This window comes from Typopeltis vanoorti, chromosome 16 (assembly GCF_054136105.1).
Source record: "Typopeltis vanoorti isolate ZY-2024b chromosome 16, IOZ_Tvanoo_1.0, whole genome shotgun sequence".
Classification (NCBI taxonomy): Eukaryota; Metazoa; Arthropoda; class Arachnida; order Uropygi; family Thelyphonidae; genus Typopeltis; species Typopeltis vanoorti.
Window position 1 is genome coordinate 30,567,984 of NC_143564.1, and position 25,808 is coordinate 30,593,791.

Genomic DNA, 25,808 nt, shown 5'->3' on the forward strand with positions numbered 1-25,808 from the left:
CATATACAAGTAGTGAAAAGGCGTAACACCTTATTATTAGATTATTCTGGATTAGAGCTTATCGAAAGTTTTTTCACTTGGTTATCAATTAAAGATGCCAAGAAATTATATTACACGCAAGGTCAGTCTGGGTAGTGGCTCTTCCCATAATGCATAGCATTATACACACCCAAAAGGATGTTTGCTCTGCATTTGGACTACCAAGACAATTAATGTGAAGTCACTAGCTATTGGGTTGTTGCAAATGAAATGGCTGATTTTAAGGATGATTGAAAAAGAAGAGAATGAAAAGAAGAATACCTTTTTAATCAAAGTAATCTCCAGCAGCATCAGTGCATTGTTGCCAACGTGTTGCAAGGTCATTTATGCCACATTTGTAAAAATCAGTGTCTCTGGAAGTGATGAAGTCTCCTCCACTGTCTGATAAATTGATGCGTCGTTGGAAAAGCATTTCTTTGACAAAAAAATGGCACAAGTGCCGGGAAAATGGTAATCTGTTGGAGAAATGTCAAGAGAGTATGGAGGATGAGGCACAATTTTGTATCCCAAATTGTTGATTTGCTGTATGGTTGACACTGCTGTATGTGGTCGGCCGTTATCCTGAAGCAATAGGACTCCATGTCTATTCACAAGTGCGCGTTGCTTAAGGCACAATTTGTCATGCATTTGCTGCATATTACAATATCGAGCTTCATTTATAGTTTCACCTCATGGAAGGAACGAGTAGTGAATAACACCAGCAGAAGACCACCATACAGTAAACATCTTCATTGGATGCAGAGGTGCCTTTGGAGTCCTTCCTGGAGCGTCTTTCACTCCCAACCACTGCGACGAACATGTACAATTGTCGTAGAATATCCACTTCATCCACAGTCACAATTCGTTACTTCTTAAGAGAGAAGAGCACACTTCCAAACGCCGTGCTTTATTTTCATCAGCGAGTTCATGAGGCACCCACTCTTGTCGAGCTTCCTTACTTTTCCTATTATTGCCAAGTGCTGTGAAACAGTTGAGAAGTGTACATTTAATGTCTGGGCGATCTCTCATACAGTTTGTCATGGATCTGATTCAATTAAATCCTTTAATTCATTTGAATCAATGGAGGAAGGACGATGGCCACAGGGTTCGTTTTGTAGCCTCAAATCTCCTGAGTGAAATTTTGCAAACCAACGGCAAGTGGATCTCTCATTAGTTGTTCCTCCACCAAATGCTTTATTGATGTTTTTTACTGCAGCCACTGCAGAATTTCCCAATTTGAACTCGTAAAGGTATAGCAACCTTAATTGACTGGGTTCCATGATTGACTTGATGTCGGTAGTATTCAATGTTTAATACTTGTTGAACGAAACAAATACTACAATTGCATCACCCACGTGTGATGCTATCACATGACATAAAAAATTTGCACATACCTCAGCGCTTGCTTTCTTCAGCAACTAGTAGAAACCTGACAGTCATTCAACGACCATTTCATTTGCAACAACCCAATATATACAAGTAGCCTACACATAAAAATACTTCATGTGCAAACTTTGTTTGCTTATATTTGGATAAAGGATTAAACAAAATATCATTTAAATTAAGGGGATATTAAATCCCACATTATTTCAAAACTGAATTAGAAACTCAAAGATAGTATCTTAGTATCTATATATAATGCTAATATATAATATTATATTATTATACTAAGGGTGCTAAAGGATCAAAGCTGTATAACTGAGAGGAGACCTCCACATTGCCTTTAAAGGAATGCGGAGAACCGACCAGGGCTTCTGACCTAATGTCCAATCCTCACCTCTCATCATGCACCCTGTTGGTTATCTATTTGGATACTGAACGAACGAGGATGGGCTGGCAATTTGGGATTTACCAAAATAAAAAATGATGGTACAACATGACAAAATTTCATGCCAGCTGGTGCGTCGCCCAGTTAAACAAGGTCCCCGTTGTTTTCACCAGGGAACCATGCCGAACAGTGAAAAGTCAGTTACTAGAACAAATCTGAAAAAACACCAAGCTGAGGAATTAGATAAGTACCAGATCGACATAATAGGAACAAAAAAGACAAAAACTGGTGAAATCTTTCTGAGCAATAAGTACAAAATGTTATATTCAGGCAATGACAATCAAAGAAAAGAAGGAGTAGCCATAATATTCAACACAAAATACGAAGCTAATCTTGAATGGCAGGCAGTCTTAAGTAGAGTGATGTGGGCAAATATGAGAATGGGGAACTGGACAATGAGACTTATTTGTGCCTATGGTCCCACAGAAGGTTCTACTTAGGTAGAAGTGGAGGAATTTTTTGAGGCTTTAGAAAAAGCAACTGACACAATGAAAAATGAAAAGTTGGTCCTTGTTGGGGATCTAAATAGCAGAGTAGGAAATGATTGTGAGACATACAAAACTATTTGGGGAAAATTTGGAGAAAAGAGCAAAGCTAATAATAATGGCAAATACCTGTTGGATTTCTGCTCAGGACATGGACTGGTTATTACTAACACCATGTTCCAACATAAAAATGTGCACAAATTCACATGGAGAGAAGAGGCTAGGAATAAGAAAAGTCTCATTGACTATGTTATTGTTGATAGTGATGTTTTCTCCCTGGTGCAGGACACCAGAGTGTACAGTGGATTTGAAATTGGAAACGATCACTATTTAGTCTTGAGCAGATAAAATTGAATTTCATATTGAAAAGAATAACATGTAAGAAACTTTTAAAGCGAATAAAAGTTGAGCAGCTCTCAGATGTGAACTGTAGACTAACATACATAAAGATTATTGAATTAAAAATGAAAGAGTTTGAGAACAGGAACGAAACCTTGGAGATTCAGTGGCAAGCCTTGAAGAAAACCCTGATTGATTCAGCCAGAGAGGCATGTGGTGAGGTTGTCTGCAAGGATAGAAAAATCAGGACTCCATGGTGCACACAGGAAGTTAAAGAGGCAGTGAAGGAATAGAAGAAATCATATCAAAAGTTCCTGGCAAATAAGTCAGCTTTTGCTCTTAGAGAATACAGAGACAAATGCAAGAAAGTGAAACATTGTGTAAAACTATCTAAACAAAAGTCATGGGAGGACTTTGGCAAGAACATAGAAAATAAATATCAAGAAAATGGTAAGATATTCTGGAGGTTGTTGAAGAAACTTAGAAATGGAGGAAAGAGTGCTGTAAAAGGAGTTAGAGATGATAAAGTCGACATGAAAACAGGAGAAAAAGATATCCTTGAAGTATGGAGTAATTACTTTGAAAAACTGCTAAATGAAACAAGCAGTGATGACAGCACAGTGATAAAAAAAAACACTGACCAGGCATGCAGTCAGGAATACATATCCATACTTGAAGTAGAAAAAGCCATCAAAGGCTTGAAATGTGGAAAGGCAGCAGGAGTAGATGATATTCGACCAGAAAGGCTGAAGTATTGTGGTATAAAAGTCTTACAGTGGCTGCACTGCATAGTTCAGAAAGCCTGGACAGAGGGACGGATTCCCAATGATTGGAGTAGAAGTCTAATAGTGCCCATATATAAAAAGGGAAATAAAACTGAATGTGAGAATTACAGAGGTATTTCCCTACTTAGTATTCCTGGCAAGATCTATGCAAGTATACTTGAGAAACGATTGAGAAGAATTGTGGAAGAAAAGCTTGGTGAAGAACAAGCTGGATTCAGGCTAAATAGAGGCTGTTGGGATCAGATCTTCACTTTACGACAAACAGTGGAGAAATCATGGGAATATAACCAAGATCTGTATTTACATTTTGTCGATCTGGAAAAGGCATAAGACAAGGTGCCAAGAGAGAAGCTATTTAATACGCTACAATTATATGGTGTCATTGGGGCATTATATCAAGCAATATTTGGTCTGTATTTGAGTTGTAAGTCGGCAGTTAGAATTGAAGGATGTACAGGAAAATGGTTTAATGTTAAATCTGGTGTGAGACAAGGATGTACATTATCCCCTCAGTTATTCATTATCTATATGGATCACATTATGAAGGAAAGTGGTATTAAACACGATATCAAAATTGGATATGTTAATGTCAGCTCTTTGCTTTATGCGGACGATGTTATACTTCTGAATAAATCCGCTACAAGTTTGCAAGATTTCCTGACTAAATTGAATAACTGTTGTGATAGATATGGTATAAAGGTCAGCATTAAAAAGACGAAGACAATGAAAATAGGTAGAAGGTTGAAAATGTCAACTGTGTTGTGAACGTGGAACCTGCGGAACAAGTAAACATTTCAGCTACTTAGGCACAATTTTTAGTGAAGATAGTAAATTAAATACGGAAACGGAAATAGACAACAGAATCAACAAAGCTAGTACGATAGGAAGTCAATTGAATAAATTCATATGGAATAAGAGAGAAATTAGTCTGAACACTAAATTAGCTGTATACAAGACAGTGTTCAAACCAGTTTTAGCTTATGGATCTGAGAGCTGGGTCAGAAGTAAAACACTTGACCAAAAACTAGACACTGCAGATATGAGAATCCTGGGAAAGATTAGGGGCGTGAACAGATGGCATCAATGGCAATATCATATTAAAAATTGAGGATATTAGGAAAGAACTTGACATTGTCGGTACCCAGGAATGCGTTAGCAGAGCTAATCTCAGGTGGTATGGTCACTTAAACAGAATGGGCGAGGAAAGATTAGCAAAACAAGTGTTCTCTGCCAGGTTGGTAGGAAAACAACCCAGAGGAAGACCAAGATATAGGTGGATTGATACGGTACAATGTGCCTTAGACGATAGAAATATAAGGTCTGATAATAATAATATTGACAAGTAATAGACTAATTTGGAGGAAAATTGTAGATATGAAGTTAGTGATGATGTAAATTTTTTATGTAGTACTATCATATCCTGTACGCCCCTTGAGGGTACATGCCAGAAATTTGATGATGATAGTATTATATACCTAGTATATAATACTAAGATGCCATCTTAGTATTATATTATATTAGTCACTAAGATAGTACTAGCCCCTAAAATCAACTCGCTCTACAATAAAATCAAATGTACTCTAGAAGTAGAAAACAACGAACAACTAACTTCTTGGAAATACTAGTTAAAAGACAAGGTGACAATTCAAACTGTCTATTTACAAAAAACCTACGGACACTGGACGATATCTACATTACTCTTCAAACCATCATAGGTCACATAAACAGAGCATCATCCACATGTTGAGAAATCGAGTCAGAAACTTTATCTCCAACGATGAAGAAGTTCAGACAGAACTGTCCCAAATCGCTATAACACTATCGCAAAATGGTTATCCTCGAAACATCATCAACAAATTTCTATACAAAGATAACCAACAAGAAAGAAAAGTCTCCCAGCAAATATCAACAGCAGTCATCCCCTTTATGGGCTCAATTTCCACCAAAATTGCGAGATTGTTAAAAGCCCATAACATCAGGGTTGCATTAAACCAACTACTAGTATCAGACAGGTTCTAAGATCTCCTAAGGACAGTGTTCCATTTTATAAATATCCAGGTGTGTATAATATTCCATGCACGTGCGGTCTTTCCTACATTGGACAAACTTTGAGAAGCCTCGAAATAAGACAGAAAGAACATGTTGGTGATGTAAATCACAACAGGACGATCACCTCCAGTTTAGCACATCACTTTTCAACTTTGAACCACACTATATACTGGGATAACAGCTCTATGCCTTACGTAGATAATGATTACTGACATCGATTATTCGAAGAAGCAGCAGTAGTGCTACGTACAGGCAGCAACTTAAACAGAAATCAAGGAGCCATACTGAACGATACTTGGAAAAATCTAATTAATTCTCTCAGTCCAACAGAACTACAGTACGCGAATAATCATATTACGCATTTGCATGCAATGCGTGTTCATGATACTTAGCAAAAGTCACGATTCATACAGACATGTCACGCGAAAGTGTTACCTTAGCTACCTAACAGGTACTAATGTTTTTTGTATTCTTAAACCTTTTTTTTTTTTTTTGCATTTACCTTTTTTTTGTACTGCGCAAGCCTTGAGAAAGCTAGTCAGTTACTAGCGAAACCGGTAGGCAATATTGTACGAACATACGTACAAATTAAATACCTATGATCAGTTTATAAATAAGTCTTATTTTTTTAATATTTTACGACCAAAAATATGTATAAGTTAAATGGTGTGAACATGTTGCTATCTAGTTTAGTTTAATTTAATTTTGTAACCTATAGATAATAACATAATAACAGGACTCTAGCTTTGATGTAGTAAGGTTTGTTTTTTTTTTTTCATCAGATGTCAGGCCAGTAGTTGTTTTTTTTTTTTTCATCAGATGTCAGGCCAGTAGTTTTAACGGTTGACTAAATCAGTGTAACTTCAGCATACCATGTAGATTGTTATATATTTTGGTTTATGCTCCAGATGATGACCTTAATGTGAAGGTCGAAACTTTGAGTTATTATTTTGGTTTATATTAAACTAAAGTTTTAGTCTAACATGGTAGTTTCCATAATTTGTGAAGATGTGTGAAAGGAGTGACTTAGGTTACATATTGGCACTGGAAATCAACATAACTGAAAATAAAAATAGAAAGTGTGTGCTTGCAAAGCATTGTTTTGTAAAGTTCAAAGCTTATGAAGCATTAACTAAGATGAAAAGCCAAACGGCTATTTTTTCTGGCGAGGTTGATAAGTAAAGGGGATAAAAATCCCTTATTGTTTTTCAGCCAGTATGCGAAACTAAGATCGAAAACTATGATCTAAACATTTCATGCCGACGAACTGTCGGCGGATCCAAGCGTAAGTGACCAAGTTGCCTTGGTGTAGCACTACCAAGTGGTCACTTACGCTTGGATCCGCCAACAGTTCATCAGCATGAAACGTTTAGATCGTAGTTTTCGATCTTAGTTTCGCATACTGGCTGAAAAACAATAAGGGATTTTTATCCCCTTTACTTATGAAGCATTGTTTCTATGAAGCAATTTTTTGTGTTCACTACACAAAAAATTGCTGGATTCTCAATAGATGGTCCGATCTTGAAGTCTCAAGTGGAAAAAATGACTAAACAATGTAGATGTGACAATTTTGTATGTAACAATGGTTGGCTGGATAATTGAAATGATGTTTATTATTAATTAGTATTGTTTTTAATTATGGAAAAATAAACTGCATTTAGTATTAAGTGTGTGGTTTTTAAATTATGTACAAATAAATTGTTTAATATTAAGTATATTGTAGTTTATACGAGCATTTTCATACAAATATCTGTTTATATGATTTTTTTTTTCTGTAATACTTCCGTTTTTTTAATATTCTTTATCGAGTTATTGAGAATTGAAAAAATAGGTAGATGATTTAACTCATCACTGATATAGTTATTAATGGTTATAACACTTGACTTTTGTTGATTTCCTGGTACTCGTTTAACTAAGTTTGACTATATATGACTGCATTACTTCAACCTTGGTATCTCTTCTGGGTCTGTCTCCCACTGATGAGACCTCAATAAAAGTCGAAACCAGTCTGGGTAGTGGCCTTTCTCATAATGCATTATACACACCCAAAATGATGTGTGCTTTTGCATGGAAAAGCACACATCATTTAATGTGACAATTAATTATTAATTGTCACATTAAATGTCTAACAATTAACGTGAAGTCACTAGCCTCTATATACGAGTTGCCACGTCCTGAAAATACTTCAGGCACAAACTTTGTTTGCTTACATTTTGATAAAGGATTAAACAAGAATGTAATTTCTTGACATCTTTAATTTCATTGATAACCAAGTGAAAAACTTCCAAGAACTAGTATTTACCTGACTCGCTCATGACTGCACATGAATAGATGCCATTCTCTGTGCATTTACGTTGTTGTTTGAATTTTTCAGTTTTATTTTGTTACAATGATGATGGTTTAAGAAACTTAAACCAAAATATTTGAGTAATTAATTACAGTTAATTAACATCTTTCTATTATGCTCACCTGTACTTTTTGTTTCTTTATGGACTCACAGTTTGCCTCTACATCAAAAATTTGAACTCTGCATGGAGATGAAACAGCTAAGACCAATAAACCTGGAAAATTATACCTGCAACATGGTAAGCTTTTGGCTCAAGCTTTTTTTTTTTTTTAAAAAAAAAAAAAAAAATTGCAGGAATGTCAATGGTTATTCCCACTTTGGCCAGCATCAAAGAAACTATTACACCCCCAGAAGCATATAAAATTTACCAATGAGCTAGTTATTCTCATGTGCATAACCAACCTAGACATTTAAGAATAGAGCTGTCTCTCGATACTAAAAATTTTCAGATTAGAATCTGACCTATCCATCATCCTTAATCAAGAATGGTTGAATCTAATTATAAACATCTCTAAACAATCCAGTAGTTTGACTTTTCATAGACTCATCTCTACAACAAATGTAAAAACCTCTAAATTACAACTAACTAACTAGTTCAAGCAAGCTCCCTCATAGTAAGCAGGTTATTAATCTCTGCAATCATCCCTTAACACTTTCATTGCCAAGCTGAAAATTGGAATTTCGTGTGGTGGCCAAATTTTTTTTATTTTTTTTATTTAGTTAGTGACGTCCACGCGATAACGCATGATCGGCTGTTTGGTGAGAACTCGCATCGCGTGATTGGCAATGAACGTGTTAACAGAGAATGAATTTAATATCCTGGCTTAAGCCCACAAATTTGCAATTGCTCCAAAACATTCCCCATATTTAGATTTTCTATGTAATGTTGAACATAACATATCTCTCCTATGAGAATAAAAATAAATTGCTCTTTGAGGTTGTCAAAAATGTTTATGGTTCAAAACCACCATCTCTTGGTATCCCTGTCTCAGAATTAAAAGCTCTTCTTAGTCTATGTAATAACAATATAGCACAGCAATATTGTTACAACAGTAATATTGCTGCTGTCTAATACAGCCACAGTATTGTGGTTATATTAGACTCTTCCAAATACAGGGTGTCCCAGAATTAGCTATTTCTATTAAATCGGACAAATCTATTAAAAACTGACATAATTTCATGTTTATTACCTAATTATGATACAAAAACAGATAGATTTATAAATCATAAGTCAACCTTTATTGAGAACTTTCAACATATGCTCCATCTGTATCCCTGCAAATTTCAAATCCTTAGCTTTGCAAAACATGTTTTGAAGCATTTCAGGAGTTATGTTCTGCACTGCTAACTGAATGTGTTCTTTAAGTCCAGCTAAACTATTGATCTTTTGACGATATACCTTTGTTTTTATGAAACCTCATGCAAAGAAATCCAAGGGTGTCAAATCCAGAGAACGTGGAGGTCAAGATCCTCCACATCCAATCCACCCATTCGAAAAGCATTTGTTGAGGTTTCTCAGACAATTAGTGCATAATGACATGGTGCTCCATCTTGCTGAAACACAACATTATCAAGAATGCCATCATCAAGAAGCTGTGGTTTGAGAAACTGCTGAAGCATATCAACGTAGACAGTACCTGTTACAGATGCTTCTTGAAAGAAGAATGGGCCATAAATTTTGGATTTAGTCATTCCAAGCCACACGTTAACTTTTGGAGAGTCTAAGATAAAAAGCCAAATGGCTTTTTATCCCCTTAATTTAATTTGAGAATCTGTTTGCCAATGTATGACCTCAGATGGTTTTTGATTTGACCAGTTACGACAATTGTGTCAATTGACTTTACCGCACGTGTGAGAAGTCGCCTCATCACTGAATAAAATGTTATCCAATAAACCTCCATTTTCAATCTGATCCAGAAATTCTGCACACTTGGCTGCTTGATTTGGATAATCCTCTCATTTTAGGCATGCAGTAACTGAATGTGATGTCTTTTTCATCAGTGTCGAATGCAAGATTCTATGAATTATTGTCTTGGATATGTTATTAGGGTTAGGGTTCTGAAAGGAGATGAAAATAAAATTAAAATAATTTAAAAATTTTTACATTTATAACATATATTTAACATGAGTTTTTAAAAATGTTTGTCCCATTTCACTGAAATAGCTAATTCTGGGACACCCTGTATAAACATATAATATACTATTATGGGATTGAAACACCTGTGTTGTTTAATCAGCAAGCAACCTGTTAATATCAGCTGAATAAAGTTAACACTTTATTAGATTATGTAATCTCCCTCACTCCAGGTACTGTTTAAGTCCTTAAACAGTACCTCACTCCAGGTACTGTTTCAGGACTTTGAACCAATCATCCAAGACCACCAAGAGTTTATAGTCTTCCTGTACTCGACAAGCCTGGATATCCTCTGCAAACAATTATTGATTCTATAGAAAGTCCTGCTTACAAAATTTCAAAGTTTCTCTAATCTCTCATTCACTCCCTTTATCAGTCACATCTTCTCTTCTATGAAGAATACCCCTGATTTATTTCATAAATTAGAGATTTTATACCTGCTCCTTTGATTAATAAATAAAGAAATAATAAATTAATAAATAATCACTTAATCAATGGTCAGTTTTGACATTATCTTGCCTTCACCATCATTCCTCTAAATGACACCATGAAAGTATTAATCGTCTAAATTTCTATTGGATTTAAGTTTGTCAGATATTTCAGCTGGAATGGAAAACCTTAGAGATAAATTGAATAACTGCAATGGGCTCCCCAGTTTCCCTCACTCTTGCAAACTTATTTGGAACATCTCGAAGAAAAAAATCTACTTTTGATTCAAAATCTTTATTTGGCTTCATTATATGGACAGCATTTTTGCAATCTACAATAAATCACATCAGGATTTAGATGTCTTCCTACAAAAAATAGCCTTCATCATGGAATCAAATTTATTTTGGAAGTAGAACCTTTACTTTGTCTTTGCATAAATGTTGTCCATGTAACAATCTGCAATAAATCGCAACAGAATTTAGATTATTATTATTATTATTTTTTTTTTTCTAGGTCCATACATGAGAGGTTGGTTGTTCAACCTATAGTGTGTTAGTATCATGTATGGGAAAAAGAATTGAGAAACGAAGAGTTCACATTGGATTTGAAGGCTTGTGCATTGTATTCCTTGGGAACACATGACAGGGAAGGCTGTTCCAGACTACAGCAGCAGTAGGAATGAAAGGAGGTGGAAGAGAAACTTGTTCTATGAATATGGAGTTTGACTGCGAAAGGATTTTGGGTAGTAGCTGCACATGTTTCAATTGATTTGGTAAAGAGAGGGGGAATTATTGTTGTTAGTTCTGATGAACATTTACCATGGAAATATAGAAGATGCATACAGTAGATACTAGACACATGTGCGACAGTGGTTGGAGTGAGTTAGTAAGAAATTAGTTGTTAATCAGTCTGACAGCTCTCGTCTGTATTGCCTCGAGTATTTTTAGGGAGCTCTTATGGGTACCTCCACAAATGTATGAGCAGTACTCGATGGATGGGCAGATTTGGGATTTGTACAGGGTTAATGGTTGTTTGGGGATAAAGTAATGCCTTGAACAAAATGGGAATCCTAATATTTTGGATGGCAAAGATGCAATGGTTGTAACGTGTTTATGTCAAGAGAGTCTTGATGTCAAGGTAATCCCAAGGAGAGAGAGATAGAGCTCCTCTTGTCTAGAGATTTGGGTATTGTCAAAAGTAAGACTGAGACAATATAGTTCTTTTTATGGGAAATAAAGAAAAATTGTGTTTTGCAGGCATTGAAATTGACAAGGTTATCTGAGCCCCATCAAAAATGACAAAAATGGTTTGGAGATCAAAATTTAGGCTTGTAGAAGTTGTTGCCCTGTGAGTTTTGGTGGTTTGTTTCAACATGTTTTCAACTTTGTCAAGTGAGAAGGAGAAATGCAGGTCTATTGTCATCAGCAAAACTGTATTGGATTAGTGGTCTACTGGAGCAAGTCATTAACGTATAGAAGAAACAGGGTGGGTGAGAGAGTAGAACCTGGTGGAACCTGTTTCAGCATCAGTTTCATAATTAGAAGCTAGGGATCCATCATCACATGCAATGTGCATCCAGTGAGAAAATTGGCAACCCAGTTGCAGAAGTCACAAGACTGAATGATGAAAGTTTACTTAATGGGCCCTTGTTCCAGACCCAGTTGAAAGCCTTGGAGATATCTAATGCAACTACTTGGGATTCACCAAACTTATCCATGGTGCTTATCCAAAGGTGTGTGACATAGGTGAGCAGGTCCCATGTTGAAACGGCATCAGCAGAATCCACACTGATTGTCATTTATTAGTTGAGTACTTTCAAGGTAGCATAGCATAGCATTTGGGTGTTGATTGTTCTCTCCATTACTTTGGAGAAGACGGAGGTGAGAGAGATTAGGCGATAGTTTGATTAGTAAGGATCTTTGCCCTTCTTGGGAATAGGTTGGATATGGGCTTATTTCCAGAGTGTAGGGCAGATGCTGGTGGAGTAAGAGAGCATAAAGCGGTGACATAGAATAGGAGTCAATGTTAAGCATGAGCGCAAATCTTCAGGACAATTGGAGGAATGCCGTTAGGGCCAGGAGACTTTTCGATATGTAATTTGGATGGATAAGATTTTTCTGATCACTTCCTAAAGAAAGGTCAGAGGTGGCATTGAGTGTTTGGAATGGTTGGGGGACATTTATCAAAATCATCTGTTCAGGCATTTGAGGGAAAGTATGATATCAGGAGATTAGCTTTTTCTGTGGGTGACGATGCAGTAGTTCCATTTTGCTGCAGTAGCAATAGAGCAGTGTTGGGCAAAACTGCTTTGGCTAGTGACCAAAATTGCACAGCTGCCATTTGGGTATGATGCAAACGCCCTGCTTTTTTGGCTGTTTAGAAATTGGTTTTTGATTCATTGATGATTTTCTTGCAGCTGTTTCGGACTTTGATGTAAGCAATGAGAGAAGCTGGAGTTCAGTTGCAGTATGCTAGGTTCTTCATTTGTACAGCCTTGGCACATCTTTTGAAGAACCAGGGCTTGCTTAGGAGATGGAAATTTAGCGTGGAATGTGGAATTTCTTGTAGAAAGGCTTATACATGATTACTAAATAACTTAAGGAATTCACAACGTATACTAGAATATAAATTAAATTAAACTTTAATATATATTTCCAAAATTTCAGCAACGTCACTCTGCCATCTTCGTGGGAACTTAAGATAAAGACACGTACACGCAGGCACTACAAACAGCATAGAACTCTCATTTGCTGTTTGTAGTGCCTGCGTGTACGTGTCTTTATCTTAAGTTCCCATGAAGATGGTAGTGTGACGTTGCTGAAATTTTGTAAATATATATTAAATTTAATTTAATTCATATTCTAGTATACGTTGTGAATTCCTTAAGTTATTTAGTAAGAATGTGGAATTTGTGCTTCCATTCTGTAGAGAAGTATTTCAGTGATGTGTTCAGTGCATATGCTTGGGTTGGAAGGCCAAAATCAATAATCCAGTCATGGAAATGAGGCAATAGAACTCTCAGGGGTCATCCCACTTGGTCTTATAATGCCAGATGACTCTTGGTTGAGAATGTCTATGTGGGTGTTTCTCAGTGGGAGAAGAGATAAGCACAAGGTTGTGGCCTGAATTACCTAAGAGAGTTACCTGAATTACCTAGATGTCTTCTACAAAAAATAGCCTTCATTATGGAATTAAATTTACCTTGGAAATAGAATCAAATGGAATCAAACTGTATCCTTTCTTAATGTCCTTAAGTCTACCACAAACAGTCCTTCAGTCAATATATTCATCACATAGCACATCACTCATCACAGGAAATGTGGAATTATTAAATACTTCCACATATGTTATGTAATATGAGTTCTTATTACATAAGATGACAGAAAAATTGGGTTTAATAAGTCGGATATTTTGATACAAACTGTTAGCCTACCTAATTTCGCCACGTTAACTGGTGGCTTCTTCTGGGCCAGATAAATCTACACATAACAGCTTAAAAACAAAAATGAACTTAAGTTATGAATTAATATAACTGAAAGATGAAAAAATATCAAATTCATAGAAACCGTTACACAAATGCGTGGATGTTAGCATTTGGTCAATCATTGTTAAGCAGGTGTGTCCTATGATTGGATGCAAAGTTGAACTCGGATGTGTTGAGAGATCTTATGAGTGATTTCCAGATATCACAAAGGATTATCCCTTGGTTTCTGTTCAGGGTGCCTTGTGAGCAGATAACTGTTGTGGCTTCTTTTATGTTGCAGGAGCTGTAATCCTCTTCTATGTATGGCGTAGTACCTTTATCACATTCAATGTTGTGGTTAGTGTTGGAAAAATGGAAAGCTAAACCAGAATTGTCCTCGCTGTTGTTGTTTATGTCTCCGATGTGCTCCTTTTGTCTTATTTCTAGCCTTCTAGAAGTTTGTCCGATGTAATTCAGGGCTGCAAGAACAAAGAATGTTGTAAACTCCAGGGTGTTTATTGAAAGGATTCTTGTCTTTAGGTGAACGTAACATATTGCATACTGTCTTCATTGGTTTGAAAGCAACTCGAATGTCATGAGGCTTTAGCAGGTTGGCAGTTTTTTGTGAAAGTGTGCCAGCAAAAGAAATGGAAATAGAAGTCCTGTGATGAGTTTCTTGAATTTGCTGTTGAGAGGGGTTGGAGAAAAGTATTATTTTTGTTATTTTTTTCAGATATCCATTGTTTGTTAGTGTTTGGAGAATAAAATCTAATTCGTCTGTTAATGCTTTGTCGTCTCTTATGGTAGAGGTTGCCCTGTTTTTTAGCATATGTATAATGCTTAATTTTTGTGAAATATGGTGTGATGATAAAATTAATGAATTTTAGAATGTGATTTTATGGTGTACCACGTTTCATTTTACTATTTTCTTCTTAATGTATTGCATTGTCTTGAAGGTCTATACAGAAAATACCGGAACCAGTAGTTCATGATTAATTGGTAAAATGTATTGGCAGTTTTTTGCAGTAATTCTTGTACCTTTATACTAATCACCTGTTTGATAAATAGTACCAATTTAAAAATCAATATTTCTTTTTGTTTTGACATTTTTAAAAAAACTTAACACAGTATATGTATATTTTAGGATGCACTTTATTTTTTTATCATTTTATTTGTGATAATTTTTAAATTAATATATTATTATTCAAGTATCTTATTTGTTCAGTGATATGCTAATTTAGAAATGAATGAAACTATCATTTATGCTTGAGAATTTGTCCATAAATTTAAATGAAATGTTTCAGGGTAAGCGGCAGTTTACCAGTTTATTAACTGTTGTGGCTAATCTACTCGCCTGTATAGCCTTTGTCTACTTTGTCCTAGTGGAAGACTCCTTGGCATATGCGTAAGTTGCAAATTTGTCAATTTTATAGCAAGCAAAGTGAGTGCGAACCAATGCAAGATTTGCATTTCCAACAAACTAAATTTGCCTATAACTTAGGATATATATATATTTAGGATACATGTTGCTTGATTTTATTAACATTTTTAATGCTTTATATTGTCATCAGTTTTAATTATTTATTATCTTATTGGATACTAGGACAATTTGATGCAAAGTCATTTGCCTCCATATCCATATAAATCATTATAAATACAACAATTAATTGGGAAAAAAATTCATACTGCTTTAAAAAAAAAAAAAAAAAAGGCGCTTTTAAATTAAATATTATTTTATGCAATGAAAAGCTAAATTTACATCAGGAATGGGAAAAATCTCAGACATCTGGTTGCTGGTTGGACTAAATCTGCTGTTTCAAATCTTTTCTACTTCATAATCCTGGCATCTGCAGAATTAGAAGATCGATGTTGCATTTCAGGCTTGTGTTCTTGTAACATTTTTATAATAAATTTTAATGGATAAAAAATGCATTTAAGGATAAAACTAAAGTTTAAGGTGATGTCCTTTGGATGGAAAGACCGGTTCAAATCCTATCTTGGACATGAAGAATCTTTGTTAGGTCTTTTCAACTGGAGGTATTAGCCAGCCTTAAATGGGGGTGGTTTTCCTTCTGAAAACTCAAGTTTTTCATCCTACAAGACTGACAAACAAACTGGCCAGAGAATACATGCACTTAACAGGTGCAGATAGGATAAGCTGCCAGAGTTTTTAGGATGACAAGTTACTTGGCCATAATTGACCATCGAGCCTAAAATGTAAGTGGAGGATGAGAAGAAATTATTGTTTTTATCACTTATCAAAGCATGAGCAAACAAAAATTTGCACATGAATTGTTTGAATATGAGGCATCACTAAATATCAAAATTAGTTTGGGTAGTAACCTTCCTATAATGCATAGCAATATAAATATCCTAGGAAGTGGGTTGTGCATTATTGGGTACTTGGGCAATTTGATGTGAAGTCATCTACTGCTGTATACAAATAACCTACTCATGAAGTTGCTTCACATGCAGACTGTTCACACACTTGGGTAAGGAATATAAACAAGAATATAATTTTTTGTCAAGTATAATTGAGCATATATTTCTATGTGTAACACTATTTGTTAGAATGATTGGCTACATGGTAAACAGTTAACATGCAAAATCACTTAAGTAACTGCATTTAAAGTTGAACAGTGACATCTCAGGTACTTTTTTAAAAAATTAAAAATAAAAAAATTAAAGCAGAAGTTATTAAGAGCACTTTTTTAATTTTTCACCATTTTTGAATGACTATATGACTATTTGAATGTGGGAGATTGACATATAGAAATCTTAACAGGATTCTTTGAATAATCTTGCATAATTAAAAGAACTAAAACTCAGTATCATCTTGATCTTTAACACAGTGCTAATGCCCAGCCACCTAATCTAGCCAAGTTGATGGAAATGGATGTAATTCATATGTTTTTCATGCCTAACTTCAACAGAATTAACATTCTGACCATAACGTATCCCTGCTGTCTTGTCTTCATGGTGTATATATGCTTGTTCATGTGACCTCTACTAAGTCATACTGGTTGTTCTGCAGAGGTTAGATATAAAGAATATACAAATTATATCTGCTTCTGCCAGCTTGGTGTGTCTAGATTAGGTGACCACAGTATTAAACTTTTTCATTGCCATTCTTTTAAATTTGCAAGCTTATTCAAAGAACTCTCTGAACATCAACTAAGTCTTAACAATATTCATTCCATGTCACTTTCAATTTGGGAAATAATTATCTGAAAAATTAACGTTTTAAATCGTTGCACATAATATCTTACTGCCACAATTTTTTTTCCCTTTTTTAAATATAGACACAGATGTTATTATTCAATCTCAAGTATCATCTTGATCTTGAGTTAATCATTTTCAAGAATTAAGTTTGTCATTACACCAATTGGACATGACTTTTGAATTTTCCTTACCTATAGTATAATTAACATAAATAAGTGTTAACATAAAATTGGTGCATTTTTATTTATTTAACTGATTCAGTTTTGTACATTAAGTGTTAACCCTTTAGTCACTTTCAGTTTTGAGAAGAATGCTAGTATTACTCTAGAAAAATATAAGCTGTTAACTTTTAAATGAGCTTAGTTGTATTGGGTGCTTAAGGGTCAAAGTTGTATAACTGAGAGGAGACCTCCACATAGCCTTAAAAGGAATGCAGAGAAAAGACCAGGGCTTCTCATCTAATGTCCACTCCTCACCTTCTCGTGGTGCACCCTGTTAGGTATCTACCTGGATACTGAACGAATGAGGATGGGCTGGCAATTTGGATTTAGCTGACCAAATTGAATTCTTATTGGTAAAAACCAAAATAAAAAATGATGGTACAACATGACAAAATTTCATGCCGGCTGGGGGCATCGCCCGGTTAAACAAGGCCCCCATTGTTTTCGCCAGGGCGAACAGCGAAAATTCAGCTACTGCAACAAATCTGAAAATACATACACACCAACTCAACATCACCAGAGTTAAAGATCAGTACTATCAACATAAGAAGCCTGAATGGCAAAGAAATGGAGCTAGCTGAGGAATTAGATAAGCACCAGATCGACATAATAGGAGTGACTGAAACAAAAAAAGACAAAAACTGGCGAGTTCTTTCAGAGCAATAAATACAATATGTTATATTCAGGCAATGACAATCAAGGAAAAGAAGGAATAGCCCATAGTATTCAACACAAAATACGAGACTCATCTTCTTGAATGGCAGGCAGTGTCAAGTAGCGTGATTTCTGCAAATATCAGAATGGGGAATTGGACAATGAGACATTTGTGCCTATGGTCCCACAGAAGGTTCTACTAAGGTAGAAGTGGAGGAATTTTTTGAGGCTTTAGAAAAAGCAACTGACCCAATGAAAAAGGAAAAGTTGGTCCTTGTTGGGGAACTAAATAGCAGAGTAGGAAATGATTGTGAGACATACAAAAATATTTTCGGAAAATTTGTAGAAAAGAGCAAGGCTAATAATAATGGCAAATATCTGTTGGATTTCTGCTCAGGACATGGACTGGTTATTACTAACACCATGTTCCAACATAAAAATGTGCACAAATTCACACGGAGAGAAGAGGCAAGGAATAAGAAAAGTCTCATTGACTATGTTATTGTTGATAGTGATGTTTTCTCCCTGGTGCAGGACACCAGAGTGTACAGAGGATATGAAATTGGAAGTGATCACTATTTAGTCTTGAGCAGGATAAAATTGACTTTCATATTGAAAAGAATGATATGTAAGAAAGTTTTAAAGCAAATAAAAGTTGAGCAGCTCTCAGATGTGAAATGTAGACTAAAATACACAAAGATTATTGAAGAAAAATGAAAGAGTTTGAGAACAGGAATCAAACCTTGGAGATTCAGTAGCAAGCCTTGAAGAAAACCCTGATTGATTCAACCAGAGAGGCATGTGGTGAGGTTGTCTGCAAGGATAGAAAAATCAGGACTCCATGGTGGACACAGGAAGTTAAAGAGGCAGTGAAGGAAAAGAAGAAAGCATATCAAAAGTTCCTGGCAAATAAGTCAGCTTGTGCTCTTAGAAAATACAGAGACAAATGCAAGAATGCTAAACACTGTGTAAAACTAGCTAAACAAAAGTCATGGGAGGACTTTGACAAGAATATAGAAAATAAATATCAAGGTGGCAAAATATTCTGGAGGTTGTTGAAGAAGCTTAGGAATGGAGGAAAGAGTGCTGTAAAAGGAGCTAGAGATGATAAAGTTGACATGAAAATGGAAGAAAAAGATATCCTTGAAGTATGTTGTAATTACTTTGATAAACTGCTAAATGAAACAAGCAGTGATGACAGCACAGTGGTAAAAAACACTGACCAGGCATGCAGTCAGGAATACATATCCATACTCGAAGTAGAAAAAGCCATCAAAGGCTTAAAATGTGGAAAGGCAGCAGGAATAGATGATATTCGACCAGAAATGCTGAAGTATAGTGGTATAAAAGTCTTACAGTGACTGCACTGCATAGCTCAGAAAGCCTAGACAGAGAGACGAATTCCCGATTGGAGTAGAGCTCTTATAGTGCCCATATATAAAAAGGGAAATAAAACTGAATGTGATAATTACAGAGGTATTTCCCTACTGAGTGTTCCTGGCAAGATCTATGCAAGTATACTTGAGAAACGATTGAGAAGAATTGTGGAAGAAAAGCTTGGTGAAGAACAAGCTGGATTCAGGCCAAATAGAGGCTGTCCGGATCAGATCTTCACTTTACGACAGATAGTCGAGAAAGCATGAGAATATAACAACGATCTGTATTTAAGTTTTGTCGATTTGGAAAAGGCATATGACAAGGTGCCAAGAGAGAAGCTATTCAATACGCTACAGTTTTTCCTACAGGTATTTCCCTACTGAGTGTTCCTGGCAAGATCTATGCAAGTATACTTGAGAAATGATTGAGAAGAATTGTGGAAGAAAAGCTGGGTGAAGAACAAGTTGGATTCAGGCCAAATAGAGACTGTCAGGATCAGATCTTCACTTTATGACAGATAGTCAAGAAAGCATGCGAATATAACAAAGATCTGTATTTAAGTTTTGTCGATTTGGAAAAGGCATATGACAAGGTGCCAAGAGAGAAGCTATTCAATACGCTACAGTTATATGGTGTCAATGGGGCATTATATCAAGCAATACTTAGAGTTTATTTGAGTTGTATGTCACTAGTTAGAATTGAAGGAAGTACAGGAAGATGGTTTAATGTTAAATCTGGTGTGAGACAAGGATGTACATTATCCCCTCTGTTATTCATTATCTATATGGATCACATTATGAAGGAAAGTGGTATTAAACATGATATCAAAATTGGAGATGTTAATGTCAGCTCTTTGCTTTATGTGGATGATGTTATACTTCTAAATAAATCCACTACAAGTCTGCAAGATTCTCTGACTAAATTGAATAGCTGTTGTAATAGATATGGTATGAAGGTCAGCAATAAAAAAACAAAGACAATGAAAATAGGCAAAATCATTGAAAATGTCAACTGTGTTGTGAATGGAAAACCTGTGGAACAAGTAAAACATTTCACCTACTTAGGCACGATTTTTAGTGAAGATGGTAAATTAAATGTAGAAATAGACAACAGAATCAGCAAAGCTAGTATGGTGGGAAGTCAATTGAATAAATTCATATGGAATAAGAGAGAAATTAGTCGGAACACTAAATAAGCTGTATACAAGACAGTTCAAACCAGTTTTAACTTATGGATCTGAGAGCTGGGTCAGAAGTAAACACTTGACCAAAGATTAGAGACCGCAAATATGAGAGTCCTGAGAAAGATTATAGGCGTGAACAGATGGCATCAATGGCAATATCATATTAAAAATGAGGATATTAGGAAAGGACTTTCCTAATATCCTCGTTTTTAATATGATATTGCCATTAACGCATTCCTTGACATTCCTAGATGCTGACAATGTCAAGTCCTTGACATTGTCAGCATCTAGGAATGCGTTAGCAGAGCTAATCTCAGGTGGTATGGTCACTTAAACAGAATGGGCAAAGAAAGATTAGCAAAACAAGTGTTCTCTGCCAGGTTGGCAGCAAAACAACCCAGAGGAAGACCAAGATATAGGTGGATTGATACGATACAAAGTGCCTTAGACGGTAGAAATATAAGATCTGATAATGTTGGAGTCTTGACAAGTAACAGACTGATTTGGAGGAAAATTGTAGATAGGAAGTTAGTAATGATGTAATTTTTTTCATGTAGTACTATCATATCCTGTACACCCCTTGAGGGTACATGGCAGGAATTTGATGATGATATTTCATCCCAAGAAATATTTACGAATTAAATAGTCATTACTGTGATTAGTACATGGTTTTTTTTTTTTTTTTTAGTGAATTTACCGCAGGTTTTGTTATATAAAAATTTTTCTTAATATCTTACAAATAGAATATATTAGAAAAATAGGACTCTTCACAGTTCAGGTTGTTTAACTCCTTCACTTGTTTCTGAATAATAATAATAAATCATCATAGTACTCGTGTCTTTGAGAAAGAAGAAGAATATTTTTTTGTTTGTTTGTTTGTTTGTTTGTTGTTTTTTCTTCAAATATTGAAGTTTTCTTCAAATATTGCCTATTTAGTAACTTTTTTCTGGTATGTCCATTTAATTATACTATTACTGCCATAGGATTCATTTTTGCTTAGAAATTCATATTTGTAGATTTATTATTCCAGCACCAGTCTTCTAAGAGCATTTCTCTTGTCAAGCAAGAATGGCTGCCACATTAACTTTAGTAAAATAAGAATGTCTTTATGAGAAATAACTGTATTACTGTACATTGAATACATTCTGTGTGAAATAATAAAATACTGTTTTTAAAATAACCAGTTTAACCTGTTTTTTCTTTGAAATTATTACAAATATATCTTCTAATTACAGTTTAATCTAAAACACTGTTTTTTAAACATAAATGTCAATTATAATTGGACACATGGCAGGTGTAAATATTAAATAGTTACAATACTGAAACTAATTATAACAATTCTAGCATAAAAAAACATTGCAAAAAGATTCATAATTGTAAATGATTATTTTTTGCAACATTTTTTTCTATTTCATAGAAAAAATGCATATAAATTTTATTTTACTTACACATTTTAATTGACTAAAAACTAATGATGCATGACAAGTAACTAAAATGTTCATGAATTTAGCCATCCCAGGTTTGCAGATTATGCAATTTCAGTTTTCTTTTTGACTATTAAGGTAAATACATTTTTTAGTGAATGAGGTAAATGAAATATGATAATGATAATATAATAATCAAAGTGGGTTTGGCAGAAAGCCAAGTGGTCTATATGAACAGCAGAAATTTAGCAAAAAAAAAAAAACATCTACTAGCCGTACAAAAGACAGTGCTTAGTTTTAGAATACAGATGGCATAACAGACAAAGCAGTATTACAAGGCTATGAACAGAACTTCACATTAAAGCATTCAAGAAACTAAGCAGAGCCATGTGGAAAGTTTTTTTTTTTACCTTGGGTATGTTATATATTAAAGATACCAAGCAATTTTAAATGAAACTTGGTTTTAATCGTATTTCCCAAGTAAGCAAACAGACAGGTAAGTTGCACTACGTGGAGTCGCCCAGACTTGCACTACGTGCAGGCGCAAACTTGACTTACTGGTCTGTTTGCTTACTTAGGAAATGTGATTAAAACCAAGTTTCATTTAAAATTGCTTGGTATCTTTAATATAAGCAGAGCCATGTTTCAAATACAGGTTAGCAATCCTAGATACAAATTAAATATGTCAGTATCAAAAATCATTGCTTCTGTTACAAGTTAATTTGAACATAATTCTAAAGTGAATGTCTAGTTGTTCACTGTTGCTTTACCATTCACATGCATTTCACTTCACTGTTACAAAATACTAAAGATCCCAGGACTCATTCTCGTGTCTTATAACTGCCACCTCAAGCATGGCTTAGCAACCTATATCTGGCCTGGTCTCAAGGATATAACCCAAAGTGTTTCTGATACAGAATACTCCATAGGTATTAAAGTTCAAAATATCACCATATACAATGTCTATAAACCTCCATCGCAATCCTGGCCTGATCAGATGGACCGACCTCTTCCTCGCCCTGCTATCTATGTTGGTGACTTCAATTCCCATCACACCATGTGGGGCTATTCCTCTAACAACCGGGATGGTAATAATCTAGCTAACTGGATGGATACATATAACTTATATTTGAATTATGATGCCACGCAAGATGGCACTCGTTACTCAGCCAGATGGAACAGAACCTACATCCCAGATCTGTGCACAGTCACTAAAGACTCCGAAGACCACCATCAACCAGAACCATCCTTAACAGATTCCCTAATAGTCAACATCGTCCTACATTAATAGAGATAGGAATATCAATCCCAGTCATCAGCGGAACCCAAATCGTTAGATGGAATCTCCGCAGGTCTAACTGCACTGCATTTCAGAAACAAATTGAGCAAACCATTAGAGCAATTCCACCTACTCCTAATTGCTATCTTAGATTTGTTAAACTACTCAAATCTGCAGCAAAAGCCTCTATCCCTAGAGGCTACAGAAAACAATATAGCCCATGTTGAGTAGAGAAAGTGAGGACCTCCTAGCCAAATATGAGGAATCTGAAGATCCAACTATTGCTAAGGAGCTCATATCAACCCTGGATAAAAACAGAAAGGAAAGATGGATCTCGACCATCAATGAACTCCATTTCATCACATCTAGTCGGAGAAGCTGGTCACTTCTGAGAAAATTAGGTGGAGCAGAGCCAACAACACACTAAACAACAGAGATAACTCCTGATCAAATGGCTAACCATTTATTGAAAACCTCCAAGATTCATCCCAGCTCTACCAGGAAAATTGCTGTACAAGCTTCCACCAGACAAATCCTGAGGATGGAACCTGAGTTTCCTGAACTTGTACACCAGTATCTCGGGAAGAGGTACAAATAGCCTTAAAACTTACCAAGAATGGCAAAGCTGCAGGAGTGGATGGTATACTCCCTGAGTTCCTAAAACATCTTGGTCAACATGGCCAAACATGACTGGCTGCCCTTTTCTCAGAAATCATCATGACTGGTAAACTACCAAAGCTGTAGCAGGAAGCCAAAATAATTACCGTGCCCAAACCAGGGAAAGATCCAAATGATGTGAAAAACCTGCGGCCTATTTTCTTGCTTTGCACCACCTTTAAGCTCTTTGAAAGAATTCTCCTTAAAAGAATTTCACCACTCATCGAAAGCGCACTCCCAACTGAACAAGCTGGCTTCAGGCCAGGAAGAAGTTGCTGTGACCAGATCCTGGCCCTGACAACTCAAATTGAAGCAGGCTTCCAGAAGAAACTTAAATCTGGAGCCACTTTCATTGACCTAACATCTGCTTATGACACTGTCTGGATCAGGGGCCTCCTCCTAAAACTTGGAAATATTATAAAGTGTAAAAAAACTTGACAACTTTTTGATTCTATTCTCTCTAACAGAAAGATCCGGGTCCATATTGGCGGAAAAAAGAGCAGGCCCATATTCTTTCACGACGGTCTTCCTCAGGTCTCTGTGTATCCCCTATACTTTTTAATATCTACGTGTATGATCTACCTCATACCAGATCAAGCAAGTACTGTATATGTATGTATGCTGATGACCTAGTGATCTTACATCAATCCACCTCCTTTACCAACCTAGAATCAACCTTGAATACAGACCTGAACACCCTGGAAGAGTACTTGAAGCCAAATCCAACGAAAACAGTGTCCTCAGTATTCCACCTGTACAATGCAGAGGCGAATCGACAACTCAACCTTTCTTTCTGTGGAAAAATGGTAGAACACGAGCCTCACCCAAAATACCTTGAGGTGAGTCTGGACAGAAGCCTAACTTATAAAAGGCAACCATCAACCTCTCCAATAAAATTAAAAACAGAAATAATATCATTTCAAGGCTTGCTGGAACAACCTAGGGTTGTGGTGCAGAAGTCCTAAGGTCGTCTGCACTAGCCCTTGCATTCTCTGCAGCAGAATATTGTGCCCCTGTCTGGGAAAGAAGTACACACAATAAAATTATAGACACCCAGCTAAACTCTACCATGCGCACAATTAGTGGGGCATTGAGAAGCACCCCTCTCTCCTGGCTGCCTGTTTTATCTAACATTGCTCCACCACACATATGGAGAAGACAAGCCTCGATTAACGAATTTAATAAAGCAGTGAGCAACCCACTCCTGCCCCTACATCAGTACACCTCAAATCTAGAAAGCCTCTCTGGTCCATGGACGAACTCTCTTCAGCTGCGCTGCCATCAATACCTGACACATGGAGAGAACACTGGTCCAACGAACGGCTTTCTGGTAGAAGATCCCTGTGCTCTGCAGCCTGGTTTTGATCTTCCTAGGAATATTTGGTCATCAATAAACAGGATCAGAACCAGTCAGGGCAGATGTGGCTACCTTCTACATAAGTGGGGGCTGTCAGATCACTCTTATTGTGATTGTTCTCCGTGGCTCAGACGATTACTGATATTGTGTACAACTGCTCAAGGCGCCAATTTCATGGTGGTAGCCTACAGGACATCCACAAAGTGACGGATAAGGCTTAAATTGGCTTTCCAGCCTGGACCTTGACCTGTAGTTGATGTGGCGGTGGTTATGGAGGAAACAGAAGATCACAGTCCCATCTCACCATGAAGACGCTATTCTCGTAGTCACTCTCATAGTCCTCGTCATGGTATCAACAAAACTCCTCCTCATGTTAGAAGATGATGTAATGTGAAATGGGCCCCCTCTAATGGATCAAGTTTTCTCACACAAGACCCAACTGCTCTCTAATTAAACCTAGGATACAGCTACATTTATGTTGTGAAGTGTTGTGAGAACATGCAGCCTTGTCATACCTGTTACAGTAGGACGATAATTGTCCCTGGCTTGATTATGAC

General features: G+C 36.0%; 1 protein-coding gene across 1 annotated transcript in view; it reads left to right on the forward strand.

Moving 5' to 3' along the window:
* The window catches only part of LOC150097919 (RING finger and transmembrane domain-containing protein 2-like), a 159,659-nt gene that overhangs the window by 43,764 nt on the left and 90,087 nt on the right, over window positions 1-25,808 (forward strand). Inside the window, exon 5 of the mRNA XM_090405935.1 lies at window positions 15,182-15,282. Coding sequence (XP_090262061.1) covers window positions 15,182-15,282 — 101 coding nt within the window. The remainder of the gene's footprint in view (window positions 1-15,181; window positions 15,283-25,808) is intronic.